General features: G+C 40.8%; 2 protein-coding genes across 3 annotated transcripts in view; both read right to left on the bottom strand.

Annotated features, from left to right (window-relative positions):
- clocka (clock circadian regulator a) overlaps positions 1–19,045 on the bottom strand; it is a 59,135-nt gene extending 40,090 nt beyond the window's left edge. For both annotated transcript variants that reach the window (XM_060866769.1, XM_060866770.1), the window contains exon 1: positions 18,917–19,045. The gene's annotated coding sequence lies outside the window, so the exon portion shown is untranslated. The remainder of the gene's footprint in view (positions 1–18,916) is intronic.
- Positions 19,046–24,877: 5,832 nt separating this feature from the next.
- nmu (neuromedin U) overlaps positions 24,878–27,373 on the bottom strand; it is a 9,343-nt gene continuing 6,847 nt past the window's right edge. The window contains exons 8-9 of the mRNA XM_060865058.1: positions 25,425–25,469; positions 24,878–25,276 (exon numbers count right to left, since the gene is read on the bottom strand). Coding sequence (XP_060721041.1) covers positions 25,232–25,276; positions 25,425–25,469 — 90 coding nt within the window. The 3' untranslated portion in view covers positions 24,878–25,231. The remainder of the gene's footprint in view (positions 25,277–25,424; positions 25,470–27,373) is intronic.

Below are 27,373 nucleotides of genomic sequence, written 5' to 3'. Positions count from 1 at the left end.
GCACAGCAACACAAAAGAAACCTAAACACACCTAAAGCCTCTCACATTCTGTACCTTTACTAAGAGGACGGTATGAGATTCGGCGGTTATGCCGTGTCTCCACGGCAACGAATTTTCCTGGTTTAGAATAACCTCATGACCACATCAAAGAAAGCCACATTTACAAATAATCGTCCCTCCTTTGTCTCACACACACACACACACACACGGCGACACTCATGCATCACTCACACATTTACAGACAATGGCTCAAAGGTTGCAGGAACTATTTAATCACCACATATCTGCTTCATACCACTTCGCTGTCATTAGGCTTGATAAATACTACACACCCTGAGCATTTTCATTTTCCTCAGTCACTGCAAGTCTCTGCAAGCTCTCTGGATGTGTGTGTGTGTGTGTGTGTGTGTGTGTGTGTGTGTGGTGATGGGTGGGGGGTTGATTCTCAGATGTAGGTCAGTGAAGCTCTGAGTACTTGAGTCAGTCTGACACGAATCCTCAGTGCAGCTCTGTATGCACGGCGCCATGACAACGGTGCCTGTCGGCAATACCATAGCAACCGCTCACACCAGCGGGGTAAAAATAGGCACTGAATTCCTCCACAGGAGAAATTCCCTTCTCCTCCCATCTATCTCTCTCTATCTCTATCTCTCTCTCCCCATCTATCTCTCTCTCTCTCTCTCTCCATCTCTCTTTCTCTCTCTCCATCTCTCTCTCTCTCTCTCTCCATCTCTCTCTCTCCCCCATCTCTCTCTCTCCCCATCTCTCTCTCTCTCTCCCCCATCTCTCTCTCTCTCTCCCCCATCTCTCTCTCTCTCTCCCCCATCTCTCTCTCTCTCTCCCCCATCTCTCTCTCTCTCTCTCCCCCCATCTCTCTCTCTCTCTCTCCCCCCATCTCTCTCTCTCTCTACCCATCTCTCTCTCTCTCTCTCTCTCTCTCTCTCTCTCTCTCTCTCTCTCTCTCTCTCTACCCATCTCTCTCTCTACCCATCTCTCTCTCTCTACCCATCTCTCTCTCTACCCATCTCTCTCTCTCTCCTCTACCCATCTCTGTCTACCCATCTCTCTCTCTCTCTCTTTCCCCCATCTCTCTCTCTAAACATCTCTCTCTCTCTCTCTACCCATCTCTCTCTCTCTCTCTCTACCCATCTCTCTCTCGCACTCTCTCTCTCTCGCTCTCTCTCTCTCTCGCTCTCCCCATCTCTCTCCCCCATCTCTCTCTCCCCCATCTCTCTCTCCCCCATCTCTCTCTCTCTCTCTCTCTCTCTCTCTCTCTCTCCCTCCCCATCTCTCACCCCCATATCTCTCCCCCATCTCTCTCCCCCATCTCTCTCCCCCATCTCTCTCTCTCTCTACCCATCTCTCTCTCTCTCTCTCTCTACCCATCTCTCTCTCTCCCCATGGTATTCAGTTTGCCTCCTTCCTCAGCAGAACCGGAGTTCCCTCTAAAGCACCTTTTTACTCATAAATCACTACCACTTACTCCACAATCCTGGCCACGGTGAGATGGCAAAATTACATCTACACCAACATAACATTTTTTTTTTTTTTTAAATTCAATAAATAAATAATTTAAAAATAAATAAATATATAAATAAAAAGAGTTTTTGCTTCTTATAAAGTAGCAAAACATCCTATGGACAAAGGAAAAAAGAAACTGTCCGGTTTTCCAAACGTTCTGGTAGAAACGTGATTCCGATTAGTTCTCCGTTTCGAAATCGGTCATGCCAGATGCTGCGAAAAAGCCGAGTGATAACCTGTTGACCTGTATAAATATTACCCTCGAATGTTTTTGTATATTCTAATGTCACAACACGGAAATAGGCTTCATTTAGAGTACGTCATAAAACTACACAAAATAAATAATAATATTAAAAGTTCTATGTATTATAGTTTGGGAAATGGTTTAATTATATAATCACAAGTCTTCACACACACACACCCCCAACCCCCCACTAGCATGAAACACCTAAATTAGTTCTGTGGCAACTTTCAGAAATCACGTGATTAGTTGAATCTGTGTGCAATTAAAGCATGGCCTGATCTCAATACACCTAATTCCTGGAATGCCCGAGAGTTAGAGAACCAAACCACATTATTAGGACAAATGTGCTCTCGAAACAAGTCCAGGAGAACGTTCTGGAAAAGTTTCAGTCATGCTTTTGGTTATAAATATGGATATGGCAACCCACAGAGAAACATCCTTTAAAAATCCCTTTAAACTATCATTTAAAAATGGGAAGAATATGGAACGTACAACTACGGACGACTTGGCTGGAGCATCCCAGGACCACCAAGCTGCCACTGCCGGGCCCTTGAGCAAGACCCTCAAGTGCTCGGCTAAACAAATGACGGATAGGAGCGTCTGCTAAATGGCATGTCAAATGTAAAGCAGGCTGTCCAACCCAACTCAACAAGCACTTAGAGAGGGGATTAGTCAAAGAAGCCAGTGCTAATTATTCAAATTATACAACGCTGATGACAAACACCATCAGCTGCTAAACGTCATTCACTGGTAAGGAGTTAAATTCCAACAGGGAAAAGTGCAATAGGAAGATCATTCCCAAACGCCTTCCAGTCTGAGCTCTCAGACATAAATGTGTGTGTCAAATCATTTTCATGAGCAAATGAGCTGGTTGGGATTTTAATAAACTGTTGGAAAGTGACCTCATATGTCTTCTATGTAAAACCTTCATGTAGAGCTTGTCCGTGTTTTCTGATCAACTCCACAGACTATCAAAACAAACGTGATCTTGCTCTGAGCACCAATGTTCTCCTGAGCAGAAGAAGAGGAACGCTGTGATTAAAACTGCAGTCTCTCATGGCTAGTGGCGCATTACACGATACAAACGTCTCCTGCTAACTAACCGGATTTTAATGAATGCCAGATTGTGTGAAAGCTCTTTACGATTAAACGGCATGTTGAGTGGGTTTGCACAAAGAACCTCATCTCTCATCACATGAAGATCGAAGACATATGAAGAACACACAACGTGTGCGAGTACACTGACGGTGACAAGCTGTGAAAAGGCTGAGAGCTGTGAAGTTACTGATAAACAGCAACATGGCAGCTCGTTGAAAGAGATTTATACGTATGTAGCGTTCATAACTCTTCAGCGTTCATAACCAGGAAGACCTGTGTCTGCTTTAAGAGAAACAAGACCGTTCAGAGAGCACACAGTCATAGCGATAGACAGCAGGTAATATTCTGTCGCTGAATAAATTACGAGTGTTTACGACAAAGCTTTCGTACGCATTCTCAATCTAAACAACGTAAACGTAAAATCAAGCTTGCAATTGTTCAGAATTACCGCAGGCTTTCTGTAGATTTGGGCTGAGACGAGTCACGCGACGTCACCACACACACATTCAGTCGGTTCACGCGTGTGGAACCTTCAGTACGGCTCTCCTAGAAAGTCATCGCTGGAGTTTAAAAGAAAAATCCTGTGCTTGCGATTTCATCGATTTGATTTTTTAAAAAAAATAAATAAAAAAAAATAAAAAATAAAAAGCACAAAAGAACTGCAAGCATTTTAGTTCGAATCTTTATACAGGTGAGTCCATTTTGTTTTGAAGTCTCAGACGCTTTTCGCCGACAGCGGCTCGGACCCTGCACCCTGCCGTGGTTGAGCTGTGAGCCGTACGCCCCGTGTCTGGAGCTCACAAAAGCTTCCTTTGTCTAACGAGAACTTCAAGGATCCAGTGAGTCGGAAAACATCTGAAAACCTGCTTTCCACTGGTGCCGGGCCTCACCGCACAGCTGGCAGCGAGCCGCACGCTGGAGCTACTGTAGCCTCAGAGCCAAACGCTGGCACCTTTGCCAAGTGGGTCAGCCAAGACCTGCTATAAAGGGGCAGCGAGCAGGAGAGGAAATGGCCGAAGAAAGAGGATTTCAGAGAACTGATCGTTCGTTCCTCCGCCTGCCCTCTACATTTGTTTGCCTATATCCTTTTTTCCCCCTAAAACAGCACCTAATAAACAGAACAGAGAGCATCATGTAAAGATCATCAACACCAGGCTGACAGAGGGGGTTTTTTTTTTCTTCTTCTTCAACACAGGAAAAAAAAGGGGTTCAGTCACACTGGAAAGGTAGAAACATGCCAACAATGTTGTCTGTTGCCAAGTTGTGTCTACAGAACAAAATACACAAGAATAATCATGTGACACAAAAACCGACAGGGAATCGGTGTCTTGTGAGGGTAAAGTTTTTTTCAACACCTTTCAGTCAGGAAAAAAAAAACAAAAACAGAAAAACAAAAGCAAAACTAAACAGCCACAGTTTTCGAACAGACAATAAAAACCGTCGGCAAAGCACAAAAAATAACTAATAAAGGTATCTGAATTTATTACGCTAGCATTTGTCGTCTCTCTGAGAGATTTTGCGCTTCTGGGGTCTGGGGTTTTTAAATACACGTGTACTAGAAATGTAAACGTACACGTCGCAGCTCAAAATAAAAAGGAAAGAAAAAAACCTGTATTTCAGCCTCAGTTAATCGGATTTTAGTGACGTTTAACGTCGCCGTGAAACAAGTTCATTCCTGTTACAGCACAATGCTCTTTCCCAGGTTGGAAAACTCTGACCGTTCCAAAGGGCTGTAAATCTTTTTAATAAACATTTAAATAAGCATTTAATAAAAGCTTCACCATATCAATAATTATATTCACTTCAATAATTCACTGAATAACATTTTTTAAACGTGTTTATTAGTCTTTGACGCGATGCCTCTGTCGTCCGAGCGTAAATGAGCCGTTACTCTAGAAACAGTCAATGTCATGCTGTTGAAGTTACAGAAAATTCATTCAAAGTAGAAATTTAAAAGCAATTAAAGCTTCATGGGTTAGATTCCGGTCAGTAATGAACCGATAATTAATGACTAGATACTGTTAATAAAAAAGAAAACACTTTATTGAAGGTGCTGAACATAAACAGATTGATGCATAGCTGTGGAAGAAAGAAGAGAAAAAGAAATGCACATATTTGTTCACCAGAACGTATAATAAATATATATATTTAGATGCCCAAGTCCAAGAAGACAACTGCCTTGCTAAAGAAGATGAGGGTAAAGGTAATGGACTGGCCAAGCATGTCTCCAGACCTAAACCCTATTGAGCATCCTCAAAGGGAAGGTGGAGGAGCGCAAGGTCTCGAACATCCACCAGCTCTGTGATGTCGTCATGGAGGAGTGGAAGAGGACTCTGGTGAACTCCATGCCCAAGAGGGTTAAGGCAGTGCTGGAAAATAATGGTGGCCACACTTTGGGCCCAATTTGGACATTTTCACTTAGGGGTTTACTCTCTTTTGTAGCCAGCAGTTTAGACATTAATTGTGTTGAGTTATTTTGAGGGGACAGTAAATTTACACTGTTATACAAGCTGTTACACTCACTACTTAATATTGTAGCAAAATGTCATTTCTTCAGTTTTGTCACATAAAAAGTTATAATAAATTATTTACAAAAAATGTGAGTGGTGTAATCACTTCTGTTAGTTACTGTATATATATATATATATATATATATATATATATATATATACATACACACACACACACACACACACACACACACACACACACACAAAAACTCACCAAAGAAAAGAAAAAAGCCTAAATTTCACTAATCCATGTTACCATCAAGCCTCAAGCACACGACTCGACCGGCCATCACTCAGGATACAACGATGGAGTGCAGAGAAGCCGTACTGTGTGCGTACTGGCGCCGAGCGGGTGGAGTAAACGTCCGTCACTGACCCGACTCTTTCCTAAGCACGCAATCTAAACGCTAAACAAACACTGTAGTATCTCACAGGGATACAGGACTGGTGTAAAGGCGTCTCGATGTGGACTACAAAGCCTTCAGACTTAATGCTTTCCGTGTAAATTTTACTTTGAATTTGGATTGCAAAATTCAGTGTGTGTTTGTGTGTGTGTGTGCGATAAAGCAAATAAGTGTGCAGTTCTTTCATTCCTTGCAGGTCACAAGTCAAGCAAACAGAATATTTATTTTTGCTTTATTTATCCAGTCCACACCTTGAAGATATACAGCATCAAAACACTGAAAAAAGAACATTTGGGATTTGAGTCTTTCGTATTTTATTCTTCCTTCTGAAGCGTCTTGGAGGCTGATTCAAGGTCTTTTAAAATGTTTATTCATTCACTCACTCATCTTCTACCGCTTATCCGAACTACCTCGGGTCACGGGGAGCCTGTGCCTATCTCAGGCGTCATCGGGCATCAAGGCAGGATACACCCTGGATGGAGTGCCAACCCATCACAGGGCACACACACACACACTCTCATTCACTCACGCAATCACACACTACGGACAATTTTCCAGAGATGCCAATCAACCTACCATGCATGTCTTTGGACCGGGGGAGGAAACCGGAGTACCCGGAGGAAACCCCCGAGGCACGGGGAGAACATGCAAACTCCACACACACAAGGTGGAGGCGGGAATCGAACCCCGACCCTGGAGGTGTGAGGCGAACGTGCTAACCACTAAGCCACCGTGCCCCGTCTAAAATGTTTATTATTTTAAAAAAAATAATATAAATGCCACTGAATCTAAATAAACAAGCCAAACTTGGTGGTTGTTGCTCTAACTGTGACTGTCGCTAGGCGTCTTTTTTACAACATTCTGGCAGGATTTCACAAATTTACGTTAGCAGAAACGAACACAAAATCAAGCTTGCAATTGTTCAAAATGTCAGGAGCTTTGTGCAGATTTGGGATGAGGTGTGTCGTGACATCACAACCCTCATTCAGCCGAAACCCTCTTCTGTTCACCTGTGTTAAATTTTACATCACGGATTTTAAAAAAGTATCAAAATCTGAGTGAAACCCAGAAGTGACTGTATAACGGCTGGTTCAGAACAAACAGAAAAGCAGCCACCCAAATCATCCGAGTGATTAGTCACAAGCTGGCTGAGTTGTGTGTGGGAGGGGCTTCTCCTATCAATCGCAGCGTCACCAACCAATCGTGGGCTATGGTCTGTCAGCTCCTGCGTGCAAAATGAGGTGGATGTCATGAGTTCATACGACTGGCTGACTAAGTTGATGCTGGTGGGTAGGATTGCATAATATTAAAGTAGAGAGACAATTAAGCGTAAATGGGGGGGGGGGGGGGGGCACCCAGTTCTTTCTTTTTCGACACCCAAAGCACCGGCTCTGAACCAGAAAAAGTGGTTCTTAAGTAGCACCAAAACATTGCTGGTCTAGACTTAAGAACCGCTTACGTCAGTGGCTAGGGGCGGGGATTGGGGCGGAGCTACTGTTAGTGCCTTTGATAAAGTACCTCAAGTATGATTTGGGGTGGGGCTTGGGGCGGAGCTACTGTTAGTGCCTTTGATAATGTGCCTTAAGTATGATCTGGGGCGGGTCTTGGGGCGGAGCTACTGTTAGTGCCTTTGATAATGTGCCTTAAGTATGATCTGGGGCGGGTCTTGGGGCGGAGCTACTGTTAGTGCCTTTGATAATGTACCTTAAGTATGATCTGGGGCGGGGCTTGGGTCGGAGCTTCTGTTAGTGCCTTTGATAATATACCTTAAGTATGATCTGGGGGCGGGGCTTGGGTCGGAGCTTCTGTTAGTGCCTTTGATAATATACCTTAAGTATGATCTGGGGCGGGGCTTGGGGCGGAGCTTCTGTTAGTGCCTTTGATAATATACCTTAAGTATGATCTGGGGCGGGGCTTGGGTCGGAGCTTCTGTTAGTGCCTTTGATAATATACCTTAAGTATGATCTGGGGGCGGGGCTTGGGGCGGAGCTTCTGTTAGTGCCTTTGATAATATACCTTAAGTATACCAATGTTTAATACACTTTTACTTTACCGCAATATGATCAATTATCCACACTACATTTTAAGGATAACTTTTTTTCTGTGTTAATGATAAAATAATGTTATGTACTTTCCGTTATTCTCGATTACGACCTCTGTTTATACAAATTACATGGAGCTGCACGTACACGTTGGATTGGCCGCGTTTGGATGCCAAAGTAGGTTCGCAAAGCCATGAGCATTAACAGTAAAGCAACATCCGCCATTGTTGATGTTGAACGTTGCTGGGAAACGTGACACGTATACAGTGACGTCAGACTCGTATACAGTGACATCAGACACTGTGACAGCTCTCTAGCCCATGGAAAGGCAAACCGGTTCTTAGAAAGGTTCGCCAGTGGAACCAACAAGCACCAGCACCGAACCAGCACCTGTTTCTTTCTGGTGTAGAGGGGGCATCAGAGTCAGGGCTATGTGCAAGACACTCGAGTTAACGCCCCATTAATCTTAATGTCTTCATGGAGCTCGCATGATGCCGGCCCATACAAACACATCATATTGAATCATCTTTGAGGCAACATCATGGCAGATGCCTTTCCTTTCGGGACACGTCTATACACCGTTTTCAAACTCTACAAAGATTTAAAGAATAAACCCTGTTGCCATGGTGATGGGCAGGCTATGGCTGAATGCATAAGCTGTTATAAAGACTTGGGTCTCAGTCTTATCTCGACTCTTCTGGAGCAGAGGGTTGTTTACGGCTCTGGGTGTCAGTGCATGACCTCGCACGTGGTGCTTTTATTCTAGCCAGCGATACTACAGGACACAGAAGCTACTTGGCATCTCATAACCCTGCGTGTTCACACACAATAGCAGCGACACCCAGTTTTCACTTGCTCAACAAAGAGACACAGGACTTCTGCTCCGAAGTATCTTGCATATCAAAGGAAACCCAAATAAACACAAGAATAAGATTTCAAAACGAATGAAGCACTGGTGTCATTAAGGGATTTTGTTGTTAGTGGTCTATAGATTTTCATAAAGCTGAAACACTTCTGTAGCTGCACTGCGGATGCGTTTTGTCAACGATGCTGTATATCTTTGTGATGGTGAGAAATCTGATCTCTGGCATCTCAGTGAAAGGGCGAGAGAGAGAAAAAGAACTTTCTGCGCCGTCACTGTGACTCTGTGGTTTCTTTCTACGAGGAGGTCGTGTGCCCTCTGTGTCCCTCTGAAGGGCTGTGAAAAGTCTGTGAACGAGAGCAATGCGTGTGTGTGTGTGTGTCCGAACATCTCTGCATCCTTCAGCCATACACGTTAATGCAAATTTCAGGACGTGAGAGCAGAATACGAACCATACAGAACAGTCCTCAGTAAGGTCACATCAGAAAATCAGTACATTTGGGGATAAAGGAAAGGAAATGCACTCGGTCCAAAGAGCAGAGGACAAAGGACGGCTGTTTAAATTTGGACTAAGTGATGATGCAGTGCATGTATTTTTTCTAGCAAGGGTAATTCCATGAGACAAGAGCATGACAAAAGATGACAGAACTGTTTCTCTGACCTCAATTTTGGGCTTTTTTAAAAGGCTCAGTGTCGCACTGAAATAAACGCCATGCAGCAAAGTGAAACATCAGTTAGCTGGAAGTCACTTTGCTCTCTGAATCTCTTCTTCACTACAAACTTCATCTCTGAATTGATGTTTAAGGGGAAAAGAGATCTGAATACACAGGTATCACCCACCACCACCACCACCACCACCACCACCACATCTTGCTAATTTGGTCAATTCCCACCCACCAGTCATGACAGCTAACAACCAGGGAGGGTAACTAACACGCACATGAAAACCGGGCTCTTCAACTGGTTAGTGTTGCTATGATTGACAGGAGAGAGAGTTGGCCCCTCCCACCCAGACAGAAAGGCCAGTTTCAGTGCTCTCAGGTACAGATGGCTGGATGGTCAAAATCTCCAGAGAGCGCAAAATTGATCTGTCCATCCATTTTCATTAGTGTTTATCCTACACAGTGCCTGGAGTCTATCCCAGACGACACGGGGTACGAGGTGGGAGGATACCCTGGACTAGATGCCAACATGTCACAGGGCACAAATCAAGTCTCTTGAACTACGCCACATTTTGTCCCGTTCCGGCGTCCTTCGTTTTTTTTTGCCAAAATAAAAGAAACGCTTCAATATTCTTAAGTATAGAGAATTGTTGACATTTTATGCAAATCAATTTACTCTCTTAGTAGATCACACTCCCTCATCCAGATGTCACACAAACCTACAACCAGACACTGTGAAAAGTTTTGTATTTGATTGAACAAGCTAGCATCTAGATACGTCTGGCGTAACGGAACGCAAAGCAAGCTGGTATATCTTCACGTTCACATCACGCAAATCAACCGAACAAACAAATCTGGTTGGTTTGTGGGTCCTTTCAGGGAGGTCTGAGATCATCTGGCGTGTCCACGGGTACACGAGCGCTGGGACATCTAATCATGTGATTATCTAAATGCAAATGCGAGAAAACAAACAGATCTTTGTAGGTGAATATAAACAGATTGTTTCCGCATGAATTTCAGATTCATTCCCGATCTGCAATGCAGCACTCGGTCCCACCTCCCCCTGAACCAATTAGAAGCCTGAGAGCAACGAGAGCACTTTCTAACTTGTCTAATGAGAAACAAGCAGACACAAAACAGCAAACTGAACACACTTCACTTTTAATGTCGGAAGATAAAGGTCTTATAGCGATAGCTCTTAAACCTGATGACTGAACCTGAAACCCTTATACAGCATGACATTCACATTTAATGCTTCTTTGGTTATTCTTCTGGAGTCAAAGCATTGAGCAAAGCGTGGCATGATTTCCTGGATTGAAAAATCACATCCGATTGGCTAAAGCTTTTCGAATGGGATTTTAGAAACATCTTCATTCTGAGACTAGTCCATCTCCACGTTACTCCAAAACTCTACGTTGGGTTTAAACGTTACGATTCAAGTCGCGGCATCAAACGTCTCTCGCGAAAAAACAAACAAACAAAAAAAAAGGACACTTGATTTAAGAAGCGTTTAAAAAGAGCAGAAGGCGGCGTGCTGTAAGACCATTAGACGTCCATCTGGATGGAACTGACATGATAAGATTAGCCTCGAGTTTGTCCGAACAATAGGCTACTTATGATCGGGACGAAATTTACTCAGTGATTAAGCGAGAAAAAACTTTGCTGATCTGAACAGAGATAAAAAAAAAATAATAATTTAAAAAAATCAGTAGGATTTTCTCTCTCTTCGTCGTGGGATTTCAAGTGAAGTGAAGTAAAGCGTTCTTCAGACCTTCATCCTGATCTTGGTTACTACTGAGGACGAATATTGAGGATGAGTGAATTTAATCTAATCTAATCTAATCTTCAGCAGTTTAGTTGTACATCCACGTCACAGCGACTATGGGTTTACTTCTGTGCGGGTAAAAACAATGGAAGTCAAACTGTTTTGTTTTTTTTTTTTAAATGAAATTCTAAATCAGATAGCGGGGGCACGGTGGCTTAGTGGTTAGCACGTTCGCCTCACACCTCCAGGGTTGGGGGTTCGATTCCCGCCTCCGCCTTGTGTGTGTGGAGTTTGCATGTTCTCCCCGTGCCTCGGGGGTTTCCTCCGGGTACTCCGGTTTCCTCCCCCGGTCCAAAGACATACATGGTAGGTTGATTGGCATCTCTGGAAAATTGTCCGTAGTGTGTGATTGTGTGAGTGAATGAGAGTGTGTGTGCCCTGCAATGGGTTGGCACTCCGTCCAGGGTGTATCCTGCCTTGATGCCCGATGACGCCTGAGAGTATCGGATAAGCTGTAGAAAATGAGTGAGATAGTGAGTAATCAGATGCTCACATGATTTGAAACTGAATATTTCAAGGTAGACTATATTTCCTGATTGCTGTTGATGTTGCCAAACCTGTATTCCGATAAACCTGTTTCCAAAATATGTCCATTGCCCTTCAATAACAACAGAGAGCCTGTGTTTAGCTTTGTCATTGTGGGCTTGTAGATCAACAGCTTGTCAAATTTCTCAGGACAATGAGCATGAAATCTACAGGAGCGAATCTAACCGAATAGAACCTGACGTGTTACGCAACGGGAACAGCCGACATTACGGCTCAAAGACTCGGCTTAAGAGTTGAAGTATTGAGCACAGCTCGGTTAATTCGTCTGGAAGTACAAGCTCAACTGCTGCAGATTAGATTAGATTAAATTCGCTGATCCTTAATATTCGTCCTCGATATAAAACAAGATCAGAATGAATGTGCCTTAAATTATAATTTGTTGAAATAAACATCTCAAATGTACTGGGATACGACGAGAAGGCGGGTGATGAAGATGAGAAAGAGGAGGAGGAAGAAGAAGAGGATGACAATGATGAGGAAGAAGAGGTAGGGGAGGATTATGAGGAGAAGAAGAAAAGGAGGATGATGAGGAGAATGAGGAGGAAGATGAGGAGGAGGAGGAATAAGTAATGGAGGTCAGAGAGGTGTAAATGAAATATGGAAAAATAAATGAAGAGACTTGTAAATTAAATTCTTTAACGAAAGGCACCGAGGAGTTTGTTTATGGTGACCGAGTGTAACTAGGCAACAACATTCTCCCAGTAACTCACTCACTCTGTCGCTCCACAGCTCTTTTAACCCGAGGTTAGATGTTTTAAGTTAAATAAGTGTTCGGATTGGACTTCGTGGAGCTTTATAATAAAACCTGATGGAAATGATGATCGGTCCTGATGGAGGCACAGTGACCTCAATAATGCTGATCTGAGCACTAATGGATTCTGATTACGGAGGCTTTCTGGAGTGAAACTGCGACAACTGAATCAGCATCATCGTTTTAATGTGAACTGTAATAAACATTTCAACCCATCAATCAAGTCCACACTCCCTAATCTGGAAGAGTGACTTCCAGTTTCTCTCAAACATAGAATATGTTAGTGGTTAAAATCAATCAGTCAATCAATACATAACTCAAATTAAATAAGATTTATTTCTCTCTCTCTCTCACCTGTCAATCACAGTGACACTAGCAAAACCAGCCAATATGTAGAGAAGGACACACGTCTATGTGAAGCAGCCTAAAGCCCTATTCGGACGGGATTAGTTTTACGTGGGGACGTGGAGTAATACAATTTTACCTCAGGACGTCTGTAATATTAATTGGCCAATTCGCACTGGACAAGACATCACAGTAAAACTAGCAGAAGTGGGAGGGGTAACTCGCTTTACACACCACAGTAACCTCCTTGTCGTCATGTGCGTATGACGTTACTTCCTGTTATCACGTGCGCAAACAGACAACATGGCGCCTCCATGCTTGCAAAACGCGCCAAAAACTACTTTTAAACAGGAAATGACGGAATTTTACCGTACATATTTACAGCGGGTCTATTCAGACGGGATTAGTATTACCTGAGGTCATTTTTCCGGACCTTTTTACAGAAGGTAAAAGTCACCGTAATCTTTACTGACATTGTCCGTAATGATTACCGAGATGGCACATTCGGACGGGACTAAAATCACCGAGAAGCTCTGGTAATAATTACTTTACCCCCACGTCCCCACGTAAAACTAATCCCGTCCGAATAGGGCTTTAGAAACAGTTCAAGACTGTGGATTCATGCCGTATTCATCAATGAGGCTAAATGTATTAGATGTATACAGCCACAAATAGAAACCCGAAGCACGTATTCAGGCAAAGCTTCGTGTTGCTCTATCCGTAGTCATGTTCGGCCAATAAATTACTGATAAAACGTTCATTCATACTAAGAAAAACATAAATAGCAGTGAGTTAGCAGTGAGTAAAGATCCTCTGCTCCTGAGCCTCATGGCGGTGTTGAGTCAGGAGCCTGAAAGCGTGCAGGACGCAGATGGAGTTCGGCCGCTTTGCTGGAGTGGGTGGATGCTAAAATCTGCAGAGAAGACCTCGTCATGAAACACCCACAGAGACCTCCTGAGTCCCTGTGAGGACAAAGCCACGGGCCAGACGCCAGCTTGGCCCCACTGTTGCTTTGCCAGTACAGAACAGAGCTGTTACTACCACCTAACTAGCTGTTATTTAAAAATTGCCTGACTTCCAAAGGAGCTCTAGGGAGACGAGTTCTGATCACCAGCTGTGTCTCCTTAGGAAAGAAGTTAGGAAAAATGTCCTGAAAAGAAATCACAGAGTCAGCCACAACATTAAAACCACCTGCCTAATAGTGTGTAGATCCTCCTTCTGCCACTAAAGCAGCTGTGAGCAGCGAGGCACGGACTCCACAATACCTCTGAAGGTGCGCTGTAGTGTCAGGCACCAAGACGTTTACTGCACGTTTACTTTTTCGGTTATCTGGGTTTCCATGACGCTGTTGCTGCTTCATCGCTTGTCCTTTCTTGGAGCACTTTTGGTGCACACCGGAAACACCCCAATACACCTGCTGTCTTTGAGATGCTCCAGCCCAGTCGTCTAATCATCACCATTTGGCTCGTCAACTCAACCACATCTTTACACTTAAACAATAAACACTGTAGCCTTGAAAATGGCTGCTGTATCCCACCCACTGACAGAGGTCATTGTAATGAGATCGTCACTGTGACATTCACTTGACCTCTTTGTCTATACACCACGGTATATGCAGTCACCTTCCACTTTAAAAGGAACACCTAAGTGTGTGTGTGTGTGGTATTTAGCTCACTTTGATGTATTGTTATATCTTTTAGAAAATGTTTTTAAAAAATGCTTGAAACTCTTTGAGAGTCTTTCGCTTTGTTTCGAAGCTTCATAGTCCAGGTCACTACAGCACGGTATCACCGAACCGATGAACCCTCACACACTTCCTAGAAGCGTAATGCTCGTTCACAGAACGGAACACAACATGTTGCATGTTCTTGTGGGAGTCACACTACAGTCACACATGACGGAGAGATTAAACACGAGCCAGAGTCCATACAGCTCGGATTTCTTGGTATCCGTAGGCAGGTAAGCGGTAGGCGGTTTGTGTCTGGTGTCGCTGTGCACAAGGACAACGGAAGCTAAACGCTGCGCTGCTCTTTTTTTTTTTTTTAAACATGTTTTGGATTAACTCAAAGTGCACGAGAGACAAAGCGAGCAGTGACTTTCACTTCAAGCAGCAATACTGAATTATTGTAGCAAAAAGGAGATTGGTGATTAATTACCTGTTAATCTCCACCTACTTTTCTTTATTTTACTTAAATAAATAAAAATACAAAATAAAAATTCTACAAATTTACAAATACTTTTATTTATTGGCATTTCTATTTTTAAAAAAATAAACAAATATATGTTATAAATATATAATATTAATAAAATATTGTAGCAAACGTCACATCTACAGTTTTAGAAGTCTAAGTATTTTTATTAAATAATAAATAATCCATCAAGATGAATCGGAAAAGCTTTGACATATTATCGCAACCCCGAAATTTTTTTTTTTAATAAAAACACAAGCATGATGAACTTAACAGCAAGGACAGGCAGGAGTGAGACAGACAGACGCATACACACACACACACACACACACACATCATAAGCGGTTAAGATGCTGGACTTCAGCTCAAAAGGTCAGTATTTAAAATCCCACTGTGGCCCCATGAGATTCAGTTACATGTGAAATAACTGCTAGTCACGCTGGATGCAGGCGTGTGCCAAGCACGGTCAATGTAAACAGTGTTTTTGCTACTCAGACCCACATGCAGGGATTTATTTTACCATAGAAACATGAGCAATCCGTGCTGAAGCCTGTGTTGGCTTAGCTAATTGGCATCTGTAATTCATCATGGCAGTTAACTAGGGAATGTTTAGTTTAGTGAATCCAGCGTACTTCTGTGTTGAGCTGACTTTGGTACAGCGCTCTTCTCCCAAGCACACAAAAACAACTGAACCACGCAGGCGCTCGGCCCAAGCTAGCTCCTGCATCCCGTCACTGTGGTGTAATATGACCACCAGGCTTTGCACATGTGTACAACTCAGGTCAGGTTAACCTTACTGCATTCAACAGTACAGGGGCAAAACACCCTGTATCAGCAGCTGTCCCCAAGGACGACCCGTCAACCACCGACGTATTCAGAGAAGCCAGGTACCTTCAAACAAACACCACTGCAAGACGACATCACCACAAAATCAGAGACAACTAAATACAGACTGAAATCTAGAGAACAATTTTTCCTTCGTTATAATGCTTCATTAGATACATAAAGTTTCTGGAAAAGACTGACTGTCTGACCTGAACCTTATCCTAGAGATTCAGAGCTTGGAGCAATTTCATTTTCGAGCTCCTCCCATTTGAGCTACATAGTGGAGAGAAAAAAAAAAAAAAAAAAAAACATGGCCGTCTCAACGTTCTTCGTTTATTAGCAACACGCTAACTAGCAATTCGGCTGTTGATTCGGTAAAGCTTGCAGGATTCGGAGGAGTTGAGAAGACCCGAGTTCCTGAGTCAAGGTAGAGTTTTTGTTGCTGGTTAAGAAATAGGAGTTAGATGGACTTGGGTATAAAATATACATAGCTCAAATATTCTACATTCCCTCAGAAGAACCAGAATGTGTCTCTGCCTTATTTGTGGCTCGATTAACAACTCAAGCTTCCCAAATCGAAAACTAAACTATTATTAACAACATACCTACTGATGCAATATTCATTTCATTCATTCATTTACAGTAACCACACTGTTCCTGGAATCCCGTTCAGTCTTGGACCAGGACAGTGTGTGTTGCAGGAATACACCCTGGACAGGATGCCAGTTCATCACAAAGCACCACACATTCACAGCCAGAGACCAGTTAGAGTCATTGCCATGTACTGGGAAGAAAAAAGCCTTCAAAAAGGACAAAAGGAACACAAAAAGGTACTTACAAAACTCTACACAGACAATTTCACACAATACATTTTAACACTGTATTATATAATAATCCATCTCAAAATTAAGGGACTGACAACGTCTTGATGAAGATACTAATATTAATATTTCTAATGCATCGTCCTGCCCAATTTACAGCGGTACGAGCACAAACGTCACTGTCACAATGATGACACAAGAAGTAAAATACTGAGCCAAAGTGGGATGAAAGCCCACATTTCCACACACAGTCTGATTCTCTCAGTTTCCTTTAAATTTATGAAACATGGTTCAATGAATATTTTAGCCGAATGAACAAAATGAAAAGAAAACAGAAGGAGAACAACCCCGAATAAGGAGCAGTAAGAATCGGCCATTAAAACACGCCCTGCTAAATTGCGAATCATTTGGTGCACTAGAGAATCACTGCGAAGTGAAACCAACCAAACCTAATGAAAACGATTCAATGGCACAAACAATTAAAAGAAAAATTAGGGCAGATTTTTAAAAATGAAATACGAGCACTTTGATATTCAGCAGCTAGAGTTAAACACTTGTGACTGTCAGTGAGAAACTACTGTGTTCTTACCATCAAAAGTAACCTTCTATTCATCTATATGCTTATCATTTCCTACAGTTGAGTCATAACTTCTCATAAAACCAACTGCCAAATAAACGTCAAAAACATGTATTTAATCTAAGGCATTTATTTAACCACTTACTTTAGTTTATATTTTTACTTTGCAAATTAATATGTCTGCTAAGGCCAATCTGCTACCCAGGATTGCTATTATAACAATAAAAAAATAAATAAATAAATAAATAAATAAATAAATAATAAAAACACATCAAATAAATAAAATTACATTTTAATGATTTGAAAATTTGATTAGATACTGCAGCCAAAACAATAAATAAAAAATATTAATTAGTTTTTAATTATTATTTATTATCCAATAGTGGAATAGTGATGCATCTTATTGGAAATGGAAATGTTTCCATATAAAAAAAAAAGCATTATGGTATTTTTGTTAGGATGATATTATATAATTTTACACATATATAGGCCATGTCTAAAAGTTTATTAAGCAAAATATTAATATTAATACTTCTAATCAAGGATTCAGTATTATAAGTAATATTCATATTATTCAGTAATACAAATCTTATAAATATAAACGTCTTGTTGACATATTTTAGCCTTTATGACTTTCCCATCCTTGGTGTTTCACTAACATAACCAACAGGTAACAGATGCTTCCAGCTACTTAACATTTTGTCTTCCAACTTTGGCCACACCTTCTGAGCACTTAAAGATCAACTCTTTTGCGCATGCGTCGAAACCTCAATCACTTTCTCCCAAGCGACAGTAGGAAACACACAGCACTGGTTTTTTTATTTTGTAAGATTTACCAAAGTCATCATTGCTGAACAAAGTCGCCTTGTTGGTTTACACGCGCTTTAATTTCTCTTGGCAAATCACTCGGACTAATAACGTGTCATGTTGAAGCGCCTTATTATTCTAAATGAATGAACACGGATATAAAAGCAACTCCATTGAAGGCATGTTGACGGAATATCTTCATAGCAAAACCGACCTGCAACGCACGCGTCACCGTTTGGGTTTTTTTTTTTTAAACCATGATGCGTAAAATAAATCTGGTGTAAAGCGAAATATTTAAATTCCCTACAACACAAAACAAACCTCTACAGGTTGCACCGTAGCAGAAGGGAATTAGTTCAGTAGGTTAAATCTGATCACATGCGTCCTATTATACGTAAACACTGTAATACGATATTAATGTGCACAATAAAATGTTTTAGTGACAAATATATATGTGTGTGTGTGTGTGTGTGCGCGCGCGCGAGCTGAACTGCGGTGTTGCCGAAACCTAATGCGCGCTTCTGAACTAAATATAGTAAAGTTTAAAATACGGACCATTTTTTTTTAATATAAACGCACATGACATGTAATAGTGTAGATAAGTCAGAAGTGCATGTGTTTTTATAAATCTGTTAGCTAGCTAGCCGCAGACGTTTGGAGACGCAGCTCCTTCTCTATAAGCGCGAGCGAAATGTGGGTCATCACCAGGCCTCCGGACTGCACAAGCTACAGGGACAACAAATAATAACAGCGCTGGGTTGTTTTTCCTGTTTTTTTTTCCTTCCGTCAGCGTTAAAACAAATGCTGCACTAGACATTTGCCTGGTGTCTTTTTTTTTATTATCATTATTATTTTTAAATCATAAACGTGCAAAACGCCGTCCTTACCTAGTTTATTCGCCGTCATTAGGGGATCTCGCGCTCCTTGTTTTGGTTTAGACGCCTGCGTTGGATTGACTGGAGTTACAAAAACAGCAGGGCCTACCCTGGGCTTCCCGAACGCATGCGCAGTAGGCACTGAGCGACAGCAGTAGCAGCAGCCTACACAATCTGGCAACCCACGAGCGAGCTAGCGCGAGGAGAATAACCACATACTTTTAATCTTTTATTAAAAAAATAATAATAAATCTTTAGCAGCGCAATCATATATTTATATTATGTATTTATATATCTTATTTCCTCATCATTTTACAGTAATCATTCTGGAAAATATTTTTAATCTTTAATTCTAAATTTCTTTTCTTTTTTTTATTTATTTTTATAATATAATATACATTTATTTTAGAATATATTTTTTAAACCGAACGAGCTTCGTGTTGTGTGTGTGTGTGTGTGCGTGCGTGCGTGCGTGCGTGCGTGCGTGCGCGTGTGTGTGTGTGTGTGTTATACAAGCGCCCCCAATCTAATACGTCTCTCATTCTTTTGGCGGAAGGCCAATTAGGTCAAACTCACCAGACAGCCAACCTTGACTGGTAGCGTGTAAAAGTTGTGTCAGAATTCAGAATGACACTGAACTTGTCCAATCAGAGAGTCGTGCGTGTGTGGGCGTCACCACAAGCGGAAGTCTGTGTGCTGATATTCGGAATAACTCACCGTTTTTTGTTATTAAATGTTTTGTTTTTTTTTGGATTGTTTGTTTTCATAAATCACACACATTTATATATATATATATATATTTATTTATGTGAATGGACATACCTAAATTTCTAATTCCTGTATAATTACAGTATAATTATAAATCCAGTATAATTAGATGTATAATTCAGGATTTCTAAAGGGATGGGATATCTTCAAGCAATCCATCCATCCATTTTCTGTACCATCTGTACTACACAGCAGAGGTGGGAGTAAGTCACACATGTGCAAGTCACAAGTAAGTCTCAAGTCTTAACCTTCAAGTCTCAAGCAAGTCCGAGTCATTTTTTGTGAGAGTCAAGTCAAGTCAAGTCATTGCTATATGTCAAGCAAGTCAAGTCAAGTCGTAGCTTGAGTCAAGCAAGTCACTGGCAAGTCATACATATGTTTGATGGTTTAACTAAAATGTATATATTAAACAAAGTTAAATCTACAGTATTTATGGACTATGAGAGTTTTATTTGCAACAAAAATGATTATATGCATTTATTTTTAAAAGGTGTCCACATACAGGTGAGTTGTAAATACAATAAAAATCTAAAAATGAATAAAAATCAAAACTACAAAGAATAAGATGTAAATGTAACTGAAATAAGGCCAACATAAAAGCATAAAAAGTTTGAATATGCCTCAAACATGGCAGAAGACCATGGAAAAGTTTATATAAAAAAGTACAATGGTTTCTATGCAACCAAATGGCATTTTTTGAACAGGCATTCCCTTTTAATGGGACATGAACACATCCTTAAATTAGATCCTTCCTTTTTAACAACAGAATAACAACAACAATCAATCACGTCAACCAAAAAACGTAAATTATTGAATCCCACAAACCTTGAAGTGAATTAACTATTGGGGAGAGAGAGAGAGAGAGAGAGAGAGAGAGAGAGAGAGAGAGAGATATTATTGGAGTGAGTGTAATTTATTAATTAAAGGGATAGTTCACCTAAAAATGAAAATTCTGTTATCATTTTCTCAGCCTCATGATGTTACAAACCTGTATAAATTTCTTTGTTTTGATGAACACACATGTAGATATTTTGAGGACTGTTTATAACCAAACCATTCATGAGCCCCATTCACTTCCATAGTGAAAAAAAGAATACTATGGAAGTGAATGGGGCTCATGAAGGGTTTAGTTATAAACATTCCTTAAAATATCTTCCTCCGTGTTCATCACAACAAAGAAATTTATACAGGTTTGTAAAATCATGAGGGTGAGAAAATTATAAAAGAATTTTTACTATCCCTTTAAATTGAATGTGTGTGTGTGTGTGTGTGTGTGTGTGTGTGTGTGTGTGTGCGCGCGTGTGCATGCTAGACAAGAATATGGCTCTGCTTGCAACTCTGAAGTTTTTTATATTTATATTTATGTTTTATATATGTAAATATATATATGTGCATCCCCATAAACGATCCATACGCTTTTCACTCAAAGCCTAACACTGAAGACCAATTATAAGCGCTATTGCAAAAAAGCTGACATTTCCACATGAACAGTGACCAAACATTTACACTACATGGCGCTTGAAAAAATTAGTTTGATAGAACTTTGTCATTCAATTGTGAGCGATGTGGTCGCATTCTGCTGTTCTTCTCTTCTCATCTTGCACAAAATCCCGGTACCTGAACTTAATTATTTTTGCTGTAGCGCCTTCCATGTTTCGTCACGTCTGTTAAGGTTTATTAGTTAGTGCGCGCGCTCCCTCTGCTTGCCTGCTGCGGCACGTGGTTAGATTACGCTCTGGCGTGCGTTTAAAAACAGATTTAAAAACAAAATAGACAAAAAAGATAAAACAAAAACAAAAAACAAGTTATTTCGAGTCATTTAACTCAAGTCCGAGTCAAGTCTCAAGTCATGAATGTCAAGTCAAAGTCAAGTCGAGTCTTTTTTTAATATTTGTCAAGCAAGTCTCAAGTCTCAACTGTGCGACTTAAGTCTGACTCGAGTCAAGTCATATGACTCGAGTCCCCCATCTCTGCTACACAGGCTCACATTTTACCTTGATCTGTGGAAGGAAACATGAAACAGAGTACATAAAGGGTATTAGATAAATATCGAGTATGAGATCACTCATTCTCGTGTTCAAGTGGAAAATATCATACATCTGCCACCAATGAAGTGTTTCTGTAGGTTTCTGGTGAAGCTACAGAGCTTATAACGCATATATGGGATCTGATTGGGGAAAGGTATCGATCATAAGAGTTTATGAAACAACAGATGTACCATGAAAACCCATAGAGGCCATTATCACGTGGGACTTTGTCATGACAACTATATCACCTCAGACCATGTGTCAAAATATGTTGTGGTCTGTTGAGAACTTTTGTGGCTTAATTCTGAAGGATATATTTGGCTCAGAAACAATAGAACTCATCCCCTAAAGAACACATTACCTGTGGTGAAGCTGCTTATCCACAGCTAGGACAAAGACAATACACTAGAATATATTTTTGCAGCGTATTAATACATAATATACAATTTGATGTTTGTAATCACGGTCATTTTTTTCTTCCTTACTAGATACAAAAGAGAAATGTATTTATATTAATGTTAACAATGTCCTCTCACTGAAAAAAATACATCACCGTGACATAATTATGAAATGGGCTACTATTTCTTTATACAGTTACACACATAATCACACACACTTTTTTGCGTTGGTCCTAAAAAAATCTGATGTTTTTGTGTTATACTGTATATATTTAATACATATACTAAAAAAGTTATATGAAAGTTGATTTTTAGACACAGGGGGCACGGTGGCTTAGTGGTTAGCACGTTCGCCTCAGGGTCGGGGTTCGATTCCTGCCTCCACCTTGTGTGTGTGGAGTTTGCATGTTCTCCCCGTGCCTCGGGGGTTTCCTCCGGGTACTCCGGTTTCCTCCCTCAGTCCAAAGACATGCATGGTAGGTTGATTGGCATCTCTGGAAAATTGTCCCTAGTGTGTGATTGCGTGAGTGAATGAGCGTGTGTGTGTGCCCTGCGATGGGTTGGCACTCCGTCCAGGGTGTATCCTGCCTTGATGCCCGATGACGCCAGGCTCCCCGTGACCCGAGGTAGTTCGGATAAGCGGTAGAAGATGAATGAATGAATTTTTAGACACTTTGAGCCATCTAGTGGCCATAATGTAGAGCTTCATGCTGTGTGTTATAGTCTTGTTTGAAACGTAAACACACAGTAAATATAATACATTTAGTTCTTATGAAGTTTATCCCATAAACACAGTATTTATTGAATTGATGTGTGAGGAACAGAATTAGAATTTTCTCTGTAGACAGTGACAATGTTCTGACTTAATATTAATAATATCCACAAGATGGCACTGGACATTCATTCATTCATTTATTCATTCATTCACCTTCTACTGCTTATCCGAACTACCTCGGGTCACGGGGAGCCTGTGCCTATCTCAGGCGTCATCGGGCATCAAGGCAGGATACACCCTGGACGGAGTGCCAACCCATCACAGGGCACACACACACTACGGACAATTTTTCCAGAGATGCCAATCAACCTACCATGCATGTCTTTGGACCGGGGGAGGAAACCGGAGTACCCGGAGGAAACCCCCGAGGCACAGGGAGAACATGCAAACTCCACACACAAGGTGGAGGTGGGAATCAAACCCCCAACCCTGGAGGTGTGAGGCGAACGTGCTAACCACTAAGCCACCGTGCCCCCCGGGCACTGGACATATATTATATTACCACACATCCTTTTCACAATGCAAACACAATGCATTAACTTTCATGAATTCATCATTGAAAAAAACTCTCAAAACATAATCTTTCTGCACAGGTTTAAACAATACACTAAATATGGTTCTTCCTCAAACTGTTCCCACAAATTTGGAAGCACACAATTGTACAGGGTGTGTTTGTATGCTGTAGCGTTATTATTTCCTCTTCACTGGAACCAAGAGGCCCAAACCTGTTTCAGCCTGACATTGTGAAAAGCTGTGAACAAAAAGTGAGCTCCATGAAGACATGGTGTGTTTGGTTGGAGTAAAAGAACCTGAGTGTTCTGCACAGAGTTCTGACTCTGACTCAACCCAACCGAACACCTTTGGGATGAACTAAAACCCCAGACATCCTCACTCTTACAACATTGGTGTCTGATCTAATGCTCTTGTAGCTGAATGATCACTAATCCCCACAGTCATGCTTCAACATCTTGTGGAAAAGCCTGACTTACAGACAGCTCTCTGGCCTTCATGCTTTTTTTATCCTTTTTAACAAATGCAGACTTCACAGGTTCAATACAAGCACAGATTCAGAGATATTAATTGTTTAATCAATCTTATTACACCCTTTTCATCATTAGAAAAACGAGTGGATTAAAAACAAAAGTTAAAAATCTAAGTTGTTTAACACAACTAGAGTTTTTGATTACACACACACACACACACACACACGCACACACACACATGCACAAAATGGTGTTCTTAGTGTTTGACCTAGTAAACTAACATGAGGATGTGTTTTTGATAGATTTCAAAAACTCTTCTATAACACTTCTATAAGTCTATAGCTAAACGCTGTGAACATAATAATTAATAGAGCAGATTAGAGAAAAGTGCAAATTATATTTTTCGGAGTCAACAAGTCAATGTTTATATTAAATTTCTGTGTGTGTGTGTGTGTGTGTGTGTGTGTGAGTGTGTATGTGTGTGTGACAAAGAAAGAGAGAGAGAGAGAGAGAGATAATGCCATGCAACTTGCTGTTCGTTATAATTTGAAATAAATATTACTTTCCAGCGGCCCTGTTTTATTCCAAAGTTTCTAGGTAATATTGGTGAGGTTAGTTTCTTCTTCCTTTCTTTCTTTACTTACGTATGCATGACTTTAACGGGGTGAGTAGGGTAGAATCTGGTACAGGCCAAGCACACTTCAATTTAAAGCTGAATGTGAATGCAGATACAGATACAGATCTTTTAAGCAGTAAAGGCATACTAAGCTATTAAAGTTCTAAATGTGCTAGCTGTGAGTCACAAATCTCACAACCTTCTCCAGAGCAAAATTTTACATTCAATACATTAACATGCTTCTATACTATATATACACACCAGTCCTGTATATACGTTGCAAACGTAAACTGAATAAAAGCAACTATACACCGTACTATTAAAGTATGGTTTCAGATTGTTTTGGCAGAGAGAGAGAGAGAGAGAGAGAGAGAGAGAGAGATTCACAATAACCAGTTTCTCAAAATCACATTGCAGAATGACTTTAATTTAAAAGACACAACATGTTTACACGATTAAGACCTGTGGACCAAAAAAAAAAAAAGATTTGATTTAATTCTCTATGTACATTTAGTATCACTATACACCATATAGGGGTGATAAGCAGACCACAGATAGGTGCCTCAGGGTTTTCTGGTTCTCCTTAAAGGCTAATCAGCTGCTCCACAGGAAAAGGACCATGTTGTGATACAAAGACAAAATGCCTAAGTTTTACAGCAGAACATACAGGTTAAGAGAAGGTGTTCAGGAAGTGTTCCATTGTTCATTGGGTTTTCTTTTTAATTCTCCATTTTGTTTTCATTATTATTATTATTATTATTTATTTTTTTAACACATATTCTGTCGATCGTCTACCATTACGTGGCTGTGAAGAAAAAAAAAGAGTCTCATAAATAACTGGATGTAACTCACAGTAACATTGATTTTCTATCACAGTTTGCATCATTTAGTGGTATGACATTTTATTCTAGGTGATTTACATGAAGAACAAGTGAGTAATCGTTAATACCTACCCGATATAAGAAGTATCCTCTACTCTGGATAAGGCGTGGGGTCTCCTGTACAAAAAGAACACTTTGTTAGATATACACCAAGCAAGAAATACAGAAGCGGAAACAATTCACTTTTCAATAAAGTAATGTACAGTATTGTCAAAGGACTGTTTCCAATAAAATACCGTACATGACTATTAATCATCCATCCAAACTCCTGCTAGAAAGGCTATTTTCCCACTGCCGTATTTTAAGTTAGCTATTATACAAAGTAGAAAAGGAACTAAAAGACTCAATTTTGAATCAGGACTGAATCAGTATTAACATCACTGGTTTAAGGATCTTCAGTGATTTGATTTGATTCGATTTAATCGTATTTGCAAAGCACTTTTAAGAGCGGACATGTGCGCCAAGCAGCTTTAAGGAAGAATATCAATTCAGGATATATATTTTTCTTTTAGAAATGAATCCCTAATGAGCAAGTCAGAGGTGACATTAATGAAGAAAAACTCACTGAGATGATATGAGGATGAATTCAGTAAAGTCATTCCTCATCTGTATGAAGAATATATATATATATATATATATATATATATATATATATATAAATCTCCATCCAGGATGTATCCTGCCTTGATGCCCAATGACGCCTGAGATCCCCGTGACCCGAGGTAGTTCGGATAAGCGGTAGAAGGCATTTGCGCCCACAGAACTGCCCTCACTGGATATTTTCTCTTTTTCGGACCATTCTCTGTAAACCCTAGAGATGGTTGTGCGTGAAAATCCCAGTAGATCAGCAGTTTCTGAAATACTCAGACCAGCCCGTCTGGCACCAACAACCGTGCCACGTTCAAAGTCACTTAAATCACCTTTCTTCCCCATTCTGACGCTCGGTTTGAACTGCAGCAGATCGTCTTGACCATGTCTACATGCCTAAATGCATTGAGTTGCTGCCATGTGATTGGCTGATTAGAAATTTGCGTTAACAAGCAGTTGGACAGGTGTACCTAATAAAGTGGCCGGTGAGATATATATATGCTCAAAAACATGCACTTTTGGAAGTTATAAACTGTTCACTGAAGAAGCTTTGAATGTGAAACCGCATTGCAGTTCGTTGCAATTGCAGACCAACTCCATCTCCATGCTTTTTTAGTGGTGATGTCATTTTCCATGATTCTAGTTCTTTTGGCTTAGCTGTGTGAGACATCGAACATTCTCCATGATTCATCTTCTTCAGCACCCCACACACACCCATAAAGACAGCTTAACATTTCTGCACTGAATGTACAGAATGTAGTCATAACTTGGACATGCCGTCAAAATGTTCATAAATGTTCTGAATATAAACAGGATCTGCTAAAGCAAAGCAGGATGTTTACAACCTAGACTTTTTTTTTTTTTATTTCAAGAATTGTGCCCCAAAGTCCACAATGTTTCTATCGACAATGTGTATCGCTGAAGCTTTTATATAAGACCACAGGTGAACTGTGCTGTACAGTGCTGGTCAGGGCAGATAATTTTAGTCGATAATAACCAGGCGAATGGAAAAGAACAGCTAATTCCGCTAATTTTGAAGCACACTGCAACATTTATGCTTGGGAAGGGATGCGGGGAAGCAGAAACGAGCGCAAGTGCATCCGCCAGAGACATTCACACACACACGCTCAGTCTTTTACAGATGCAAACGTTATGGGAATTTTTTTACAGCAAAGTATACATAAGACCTTGGATATAAATATTTCGTTGAACTTTAGTAGTCATCATCCTGGATCCCAATAGATTCTCTCACAATCACACACTTAATGCGTACGCAACATTAATTAACTAATGAGAAGGAGAACTGCTTATTCTCCTGAGGTCCAGAGGTGCGAGCGAATGAAGTGAATCATTATGGCCAAAGGTGAATCAGAACCTATTAAATAAGAATTCAATTTCCTTTTAGAATGATGTCACCCTGCAGCTCATAACTG

Source organism: Tachysurus vachellii, chromosome 3 (assembly GCF_030014155.1).
Source record: "Tachysurus vachellii isolate PV-2020 chromosome 3, HZAU_Pvac_v1, whole genome shotgun sequence".
NCBI lineage: Eukaryota > Metazoa > Chordata > Actinopteri > Siluriformes > Bagridae > Tachysurus > Tachysurus vachellii.
Note: the sequence above shows the minus strand (reverse complement) of the source record. Positions and strands in the feature narration are given on the sequence as shown.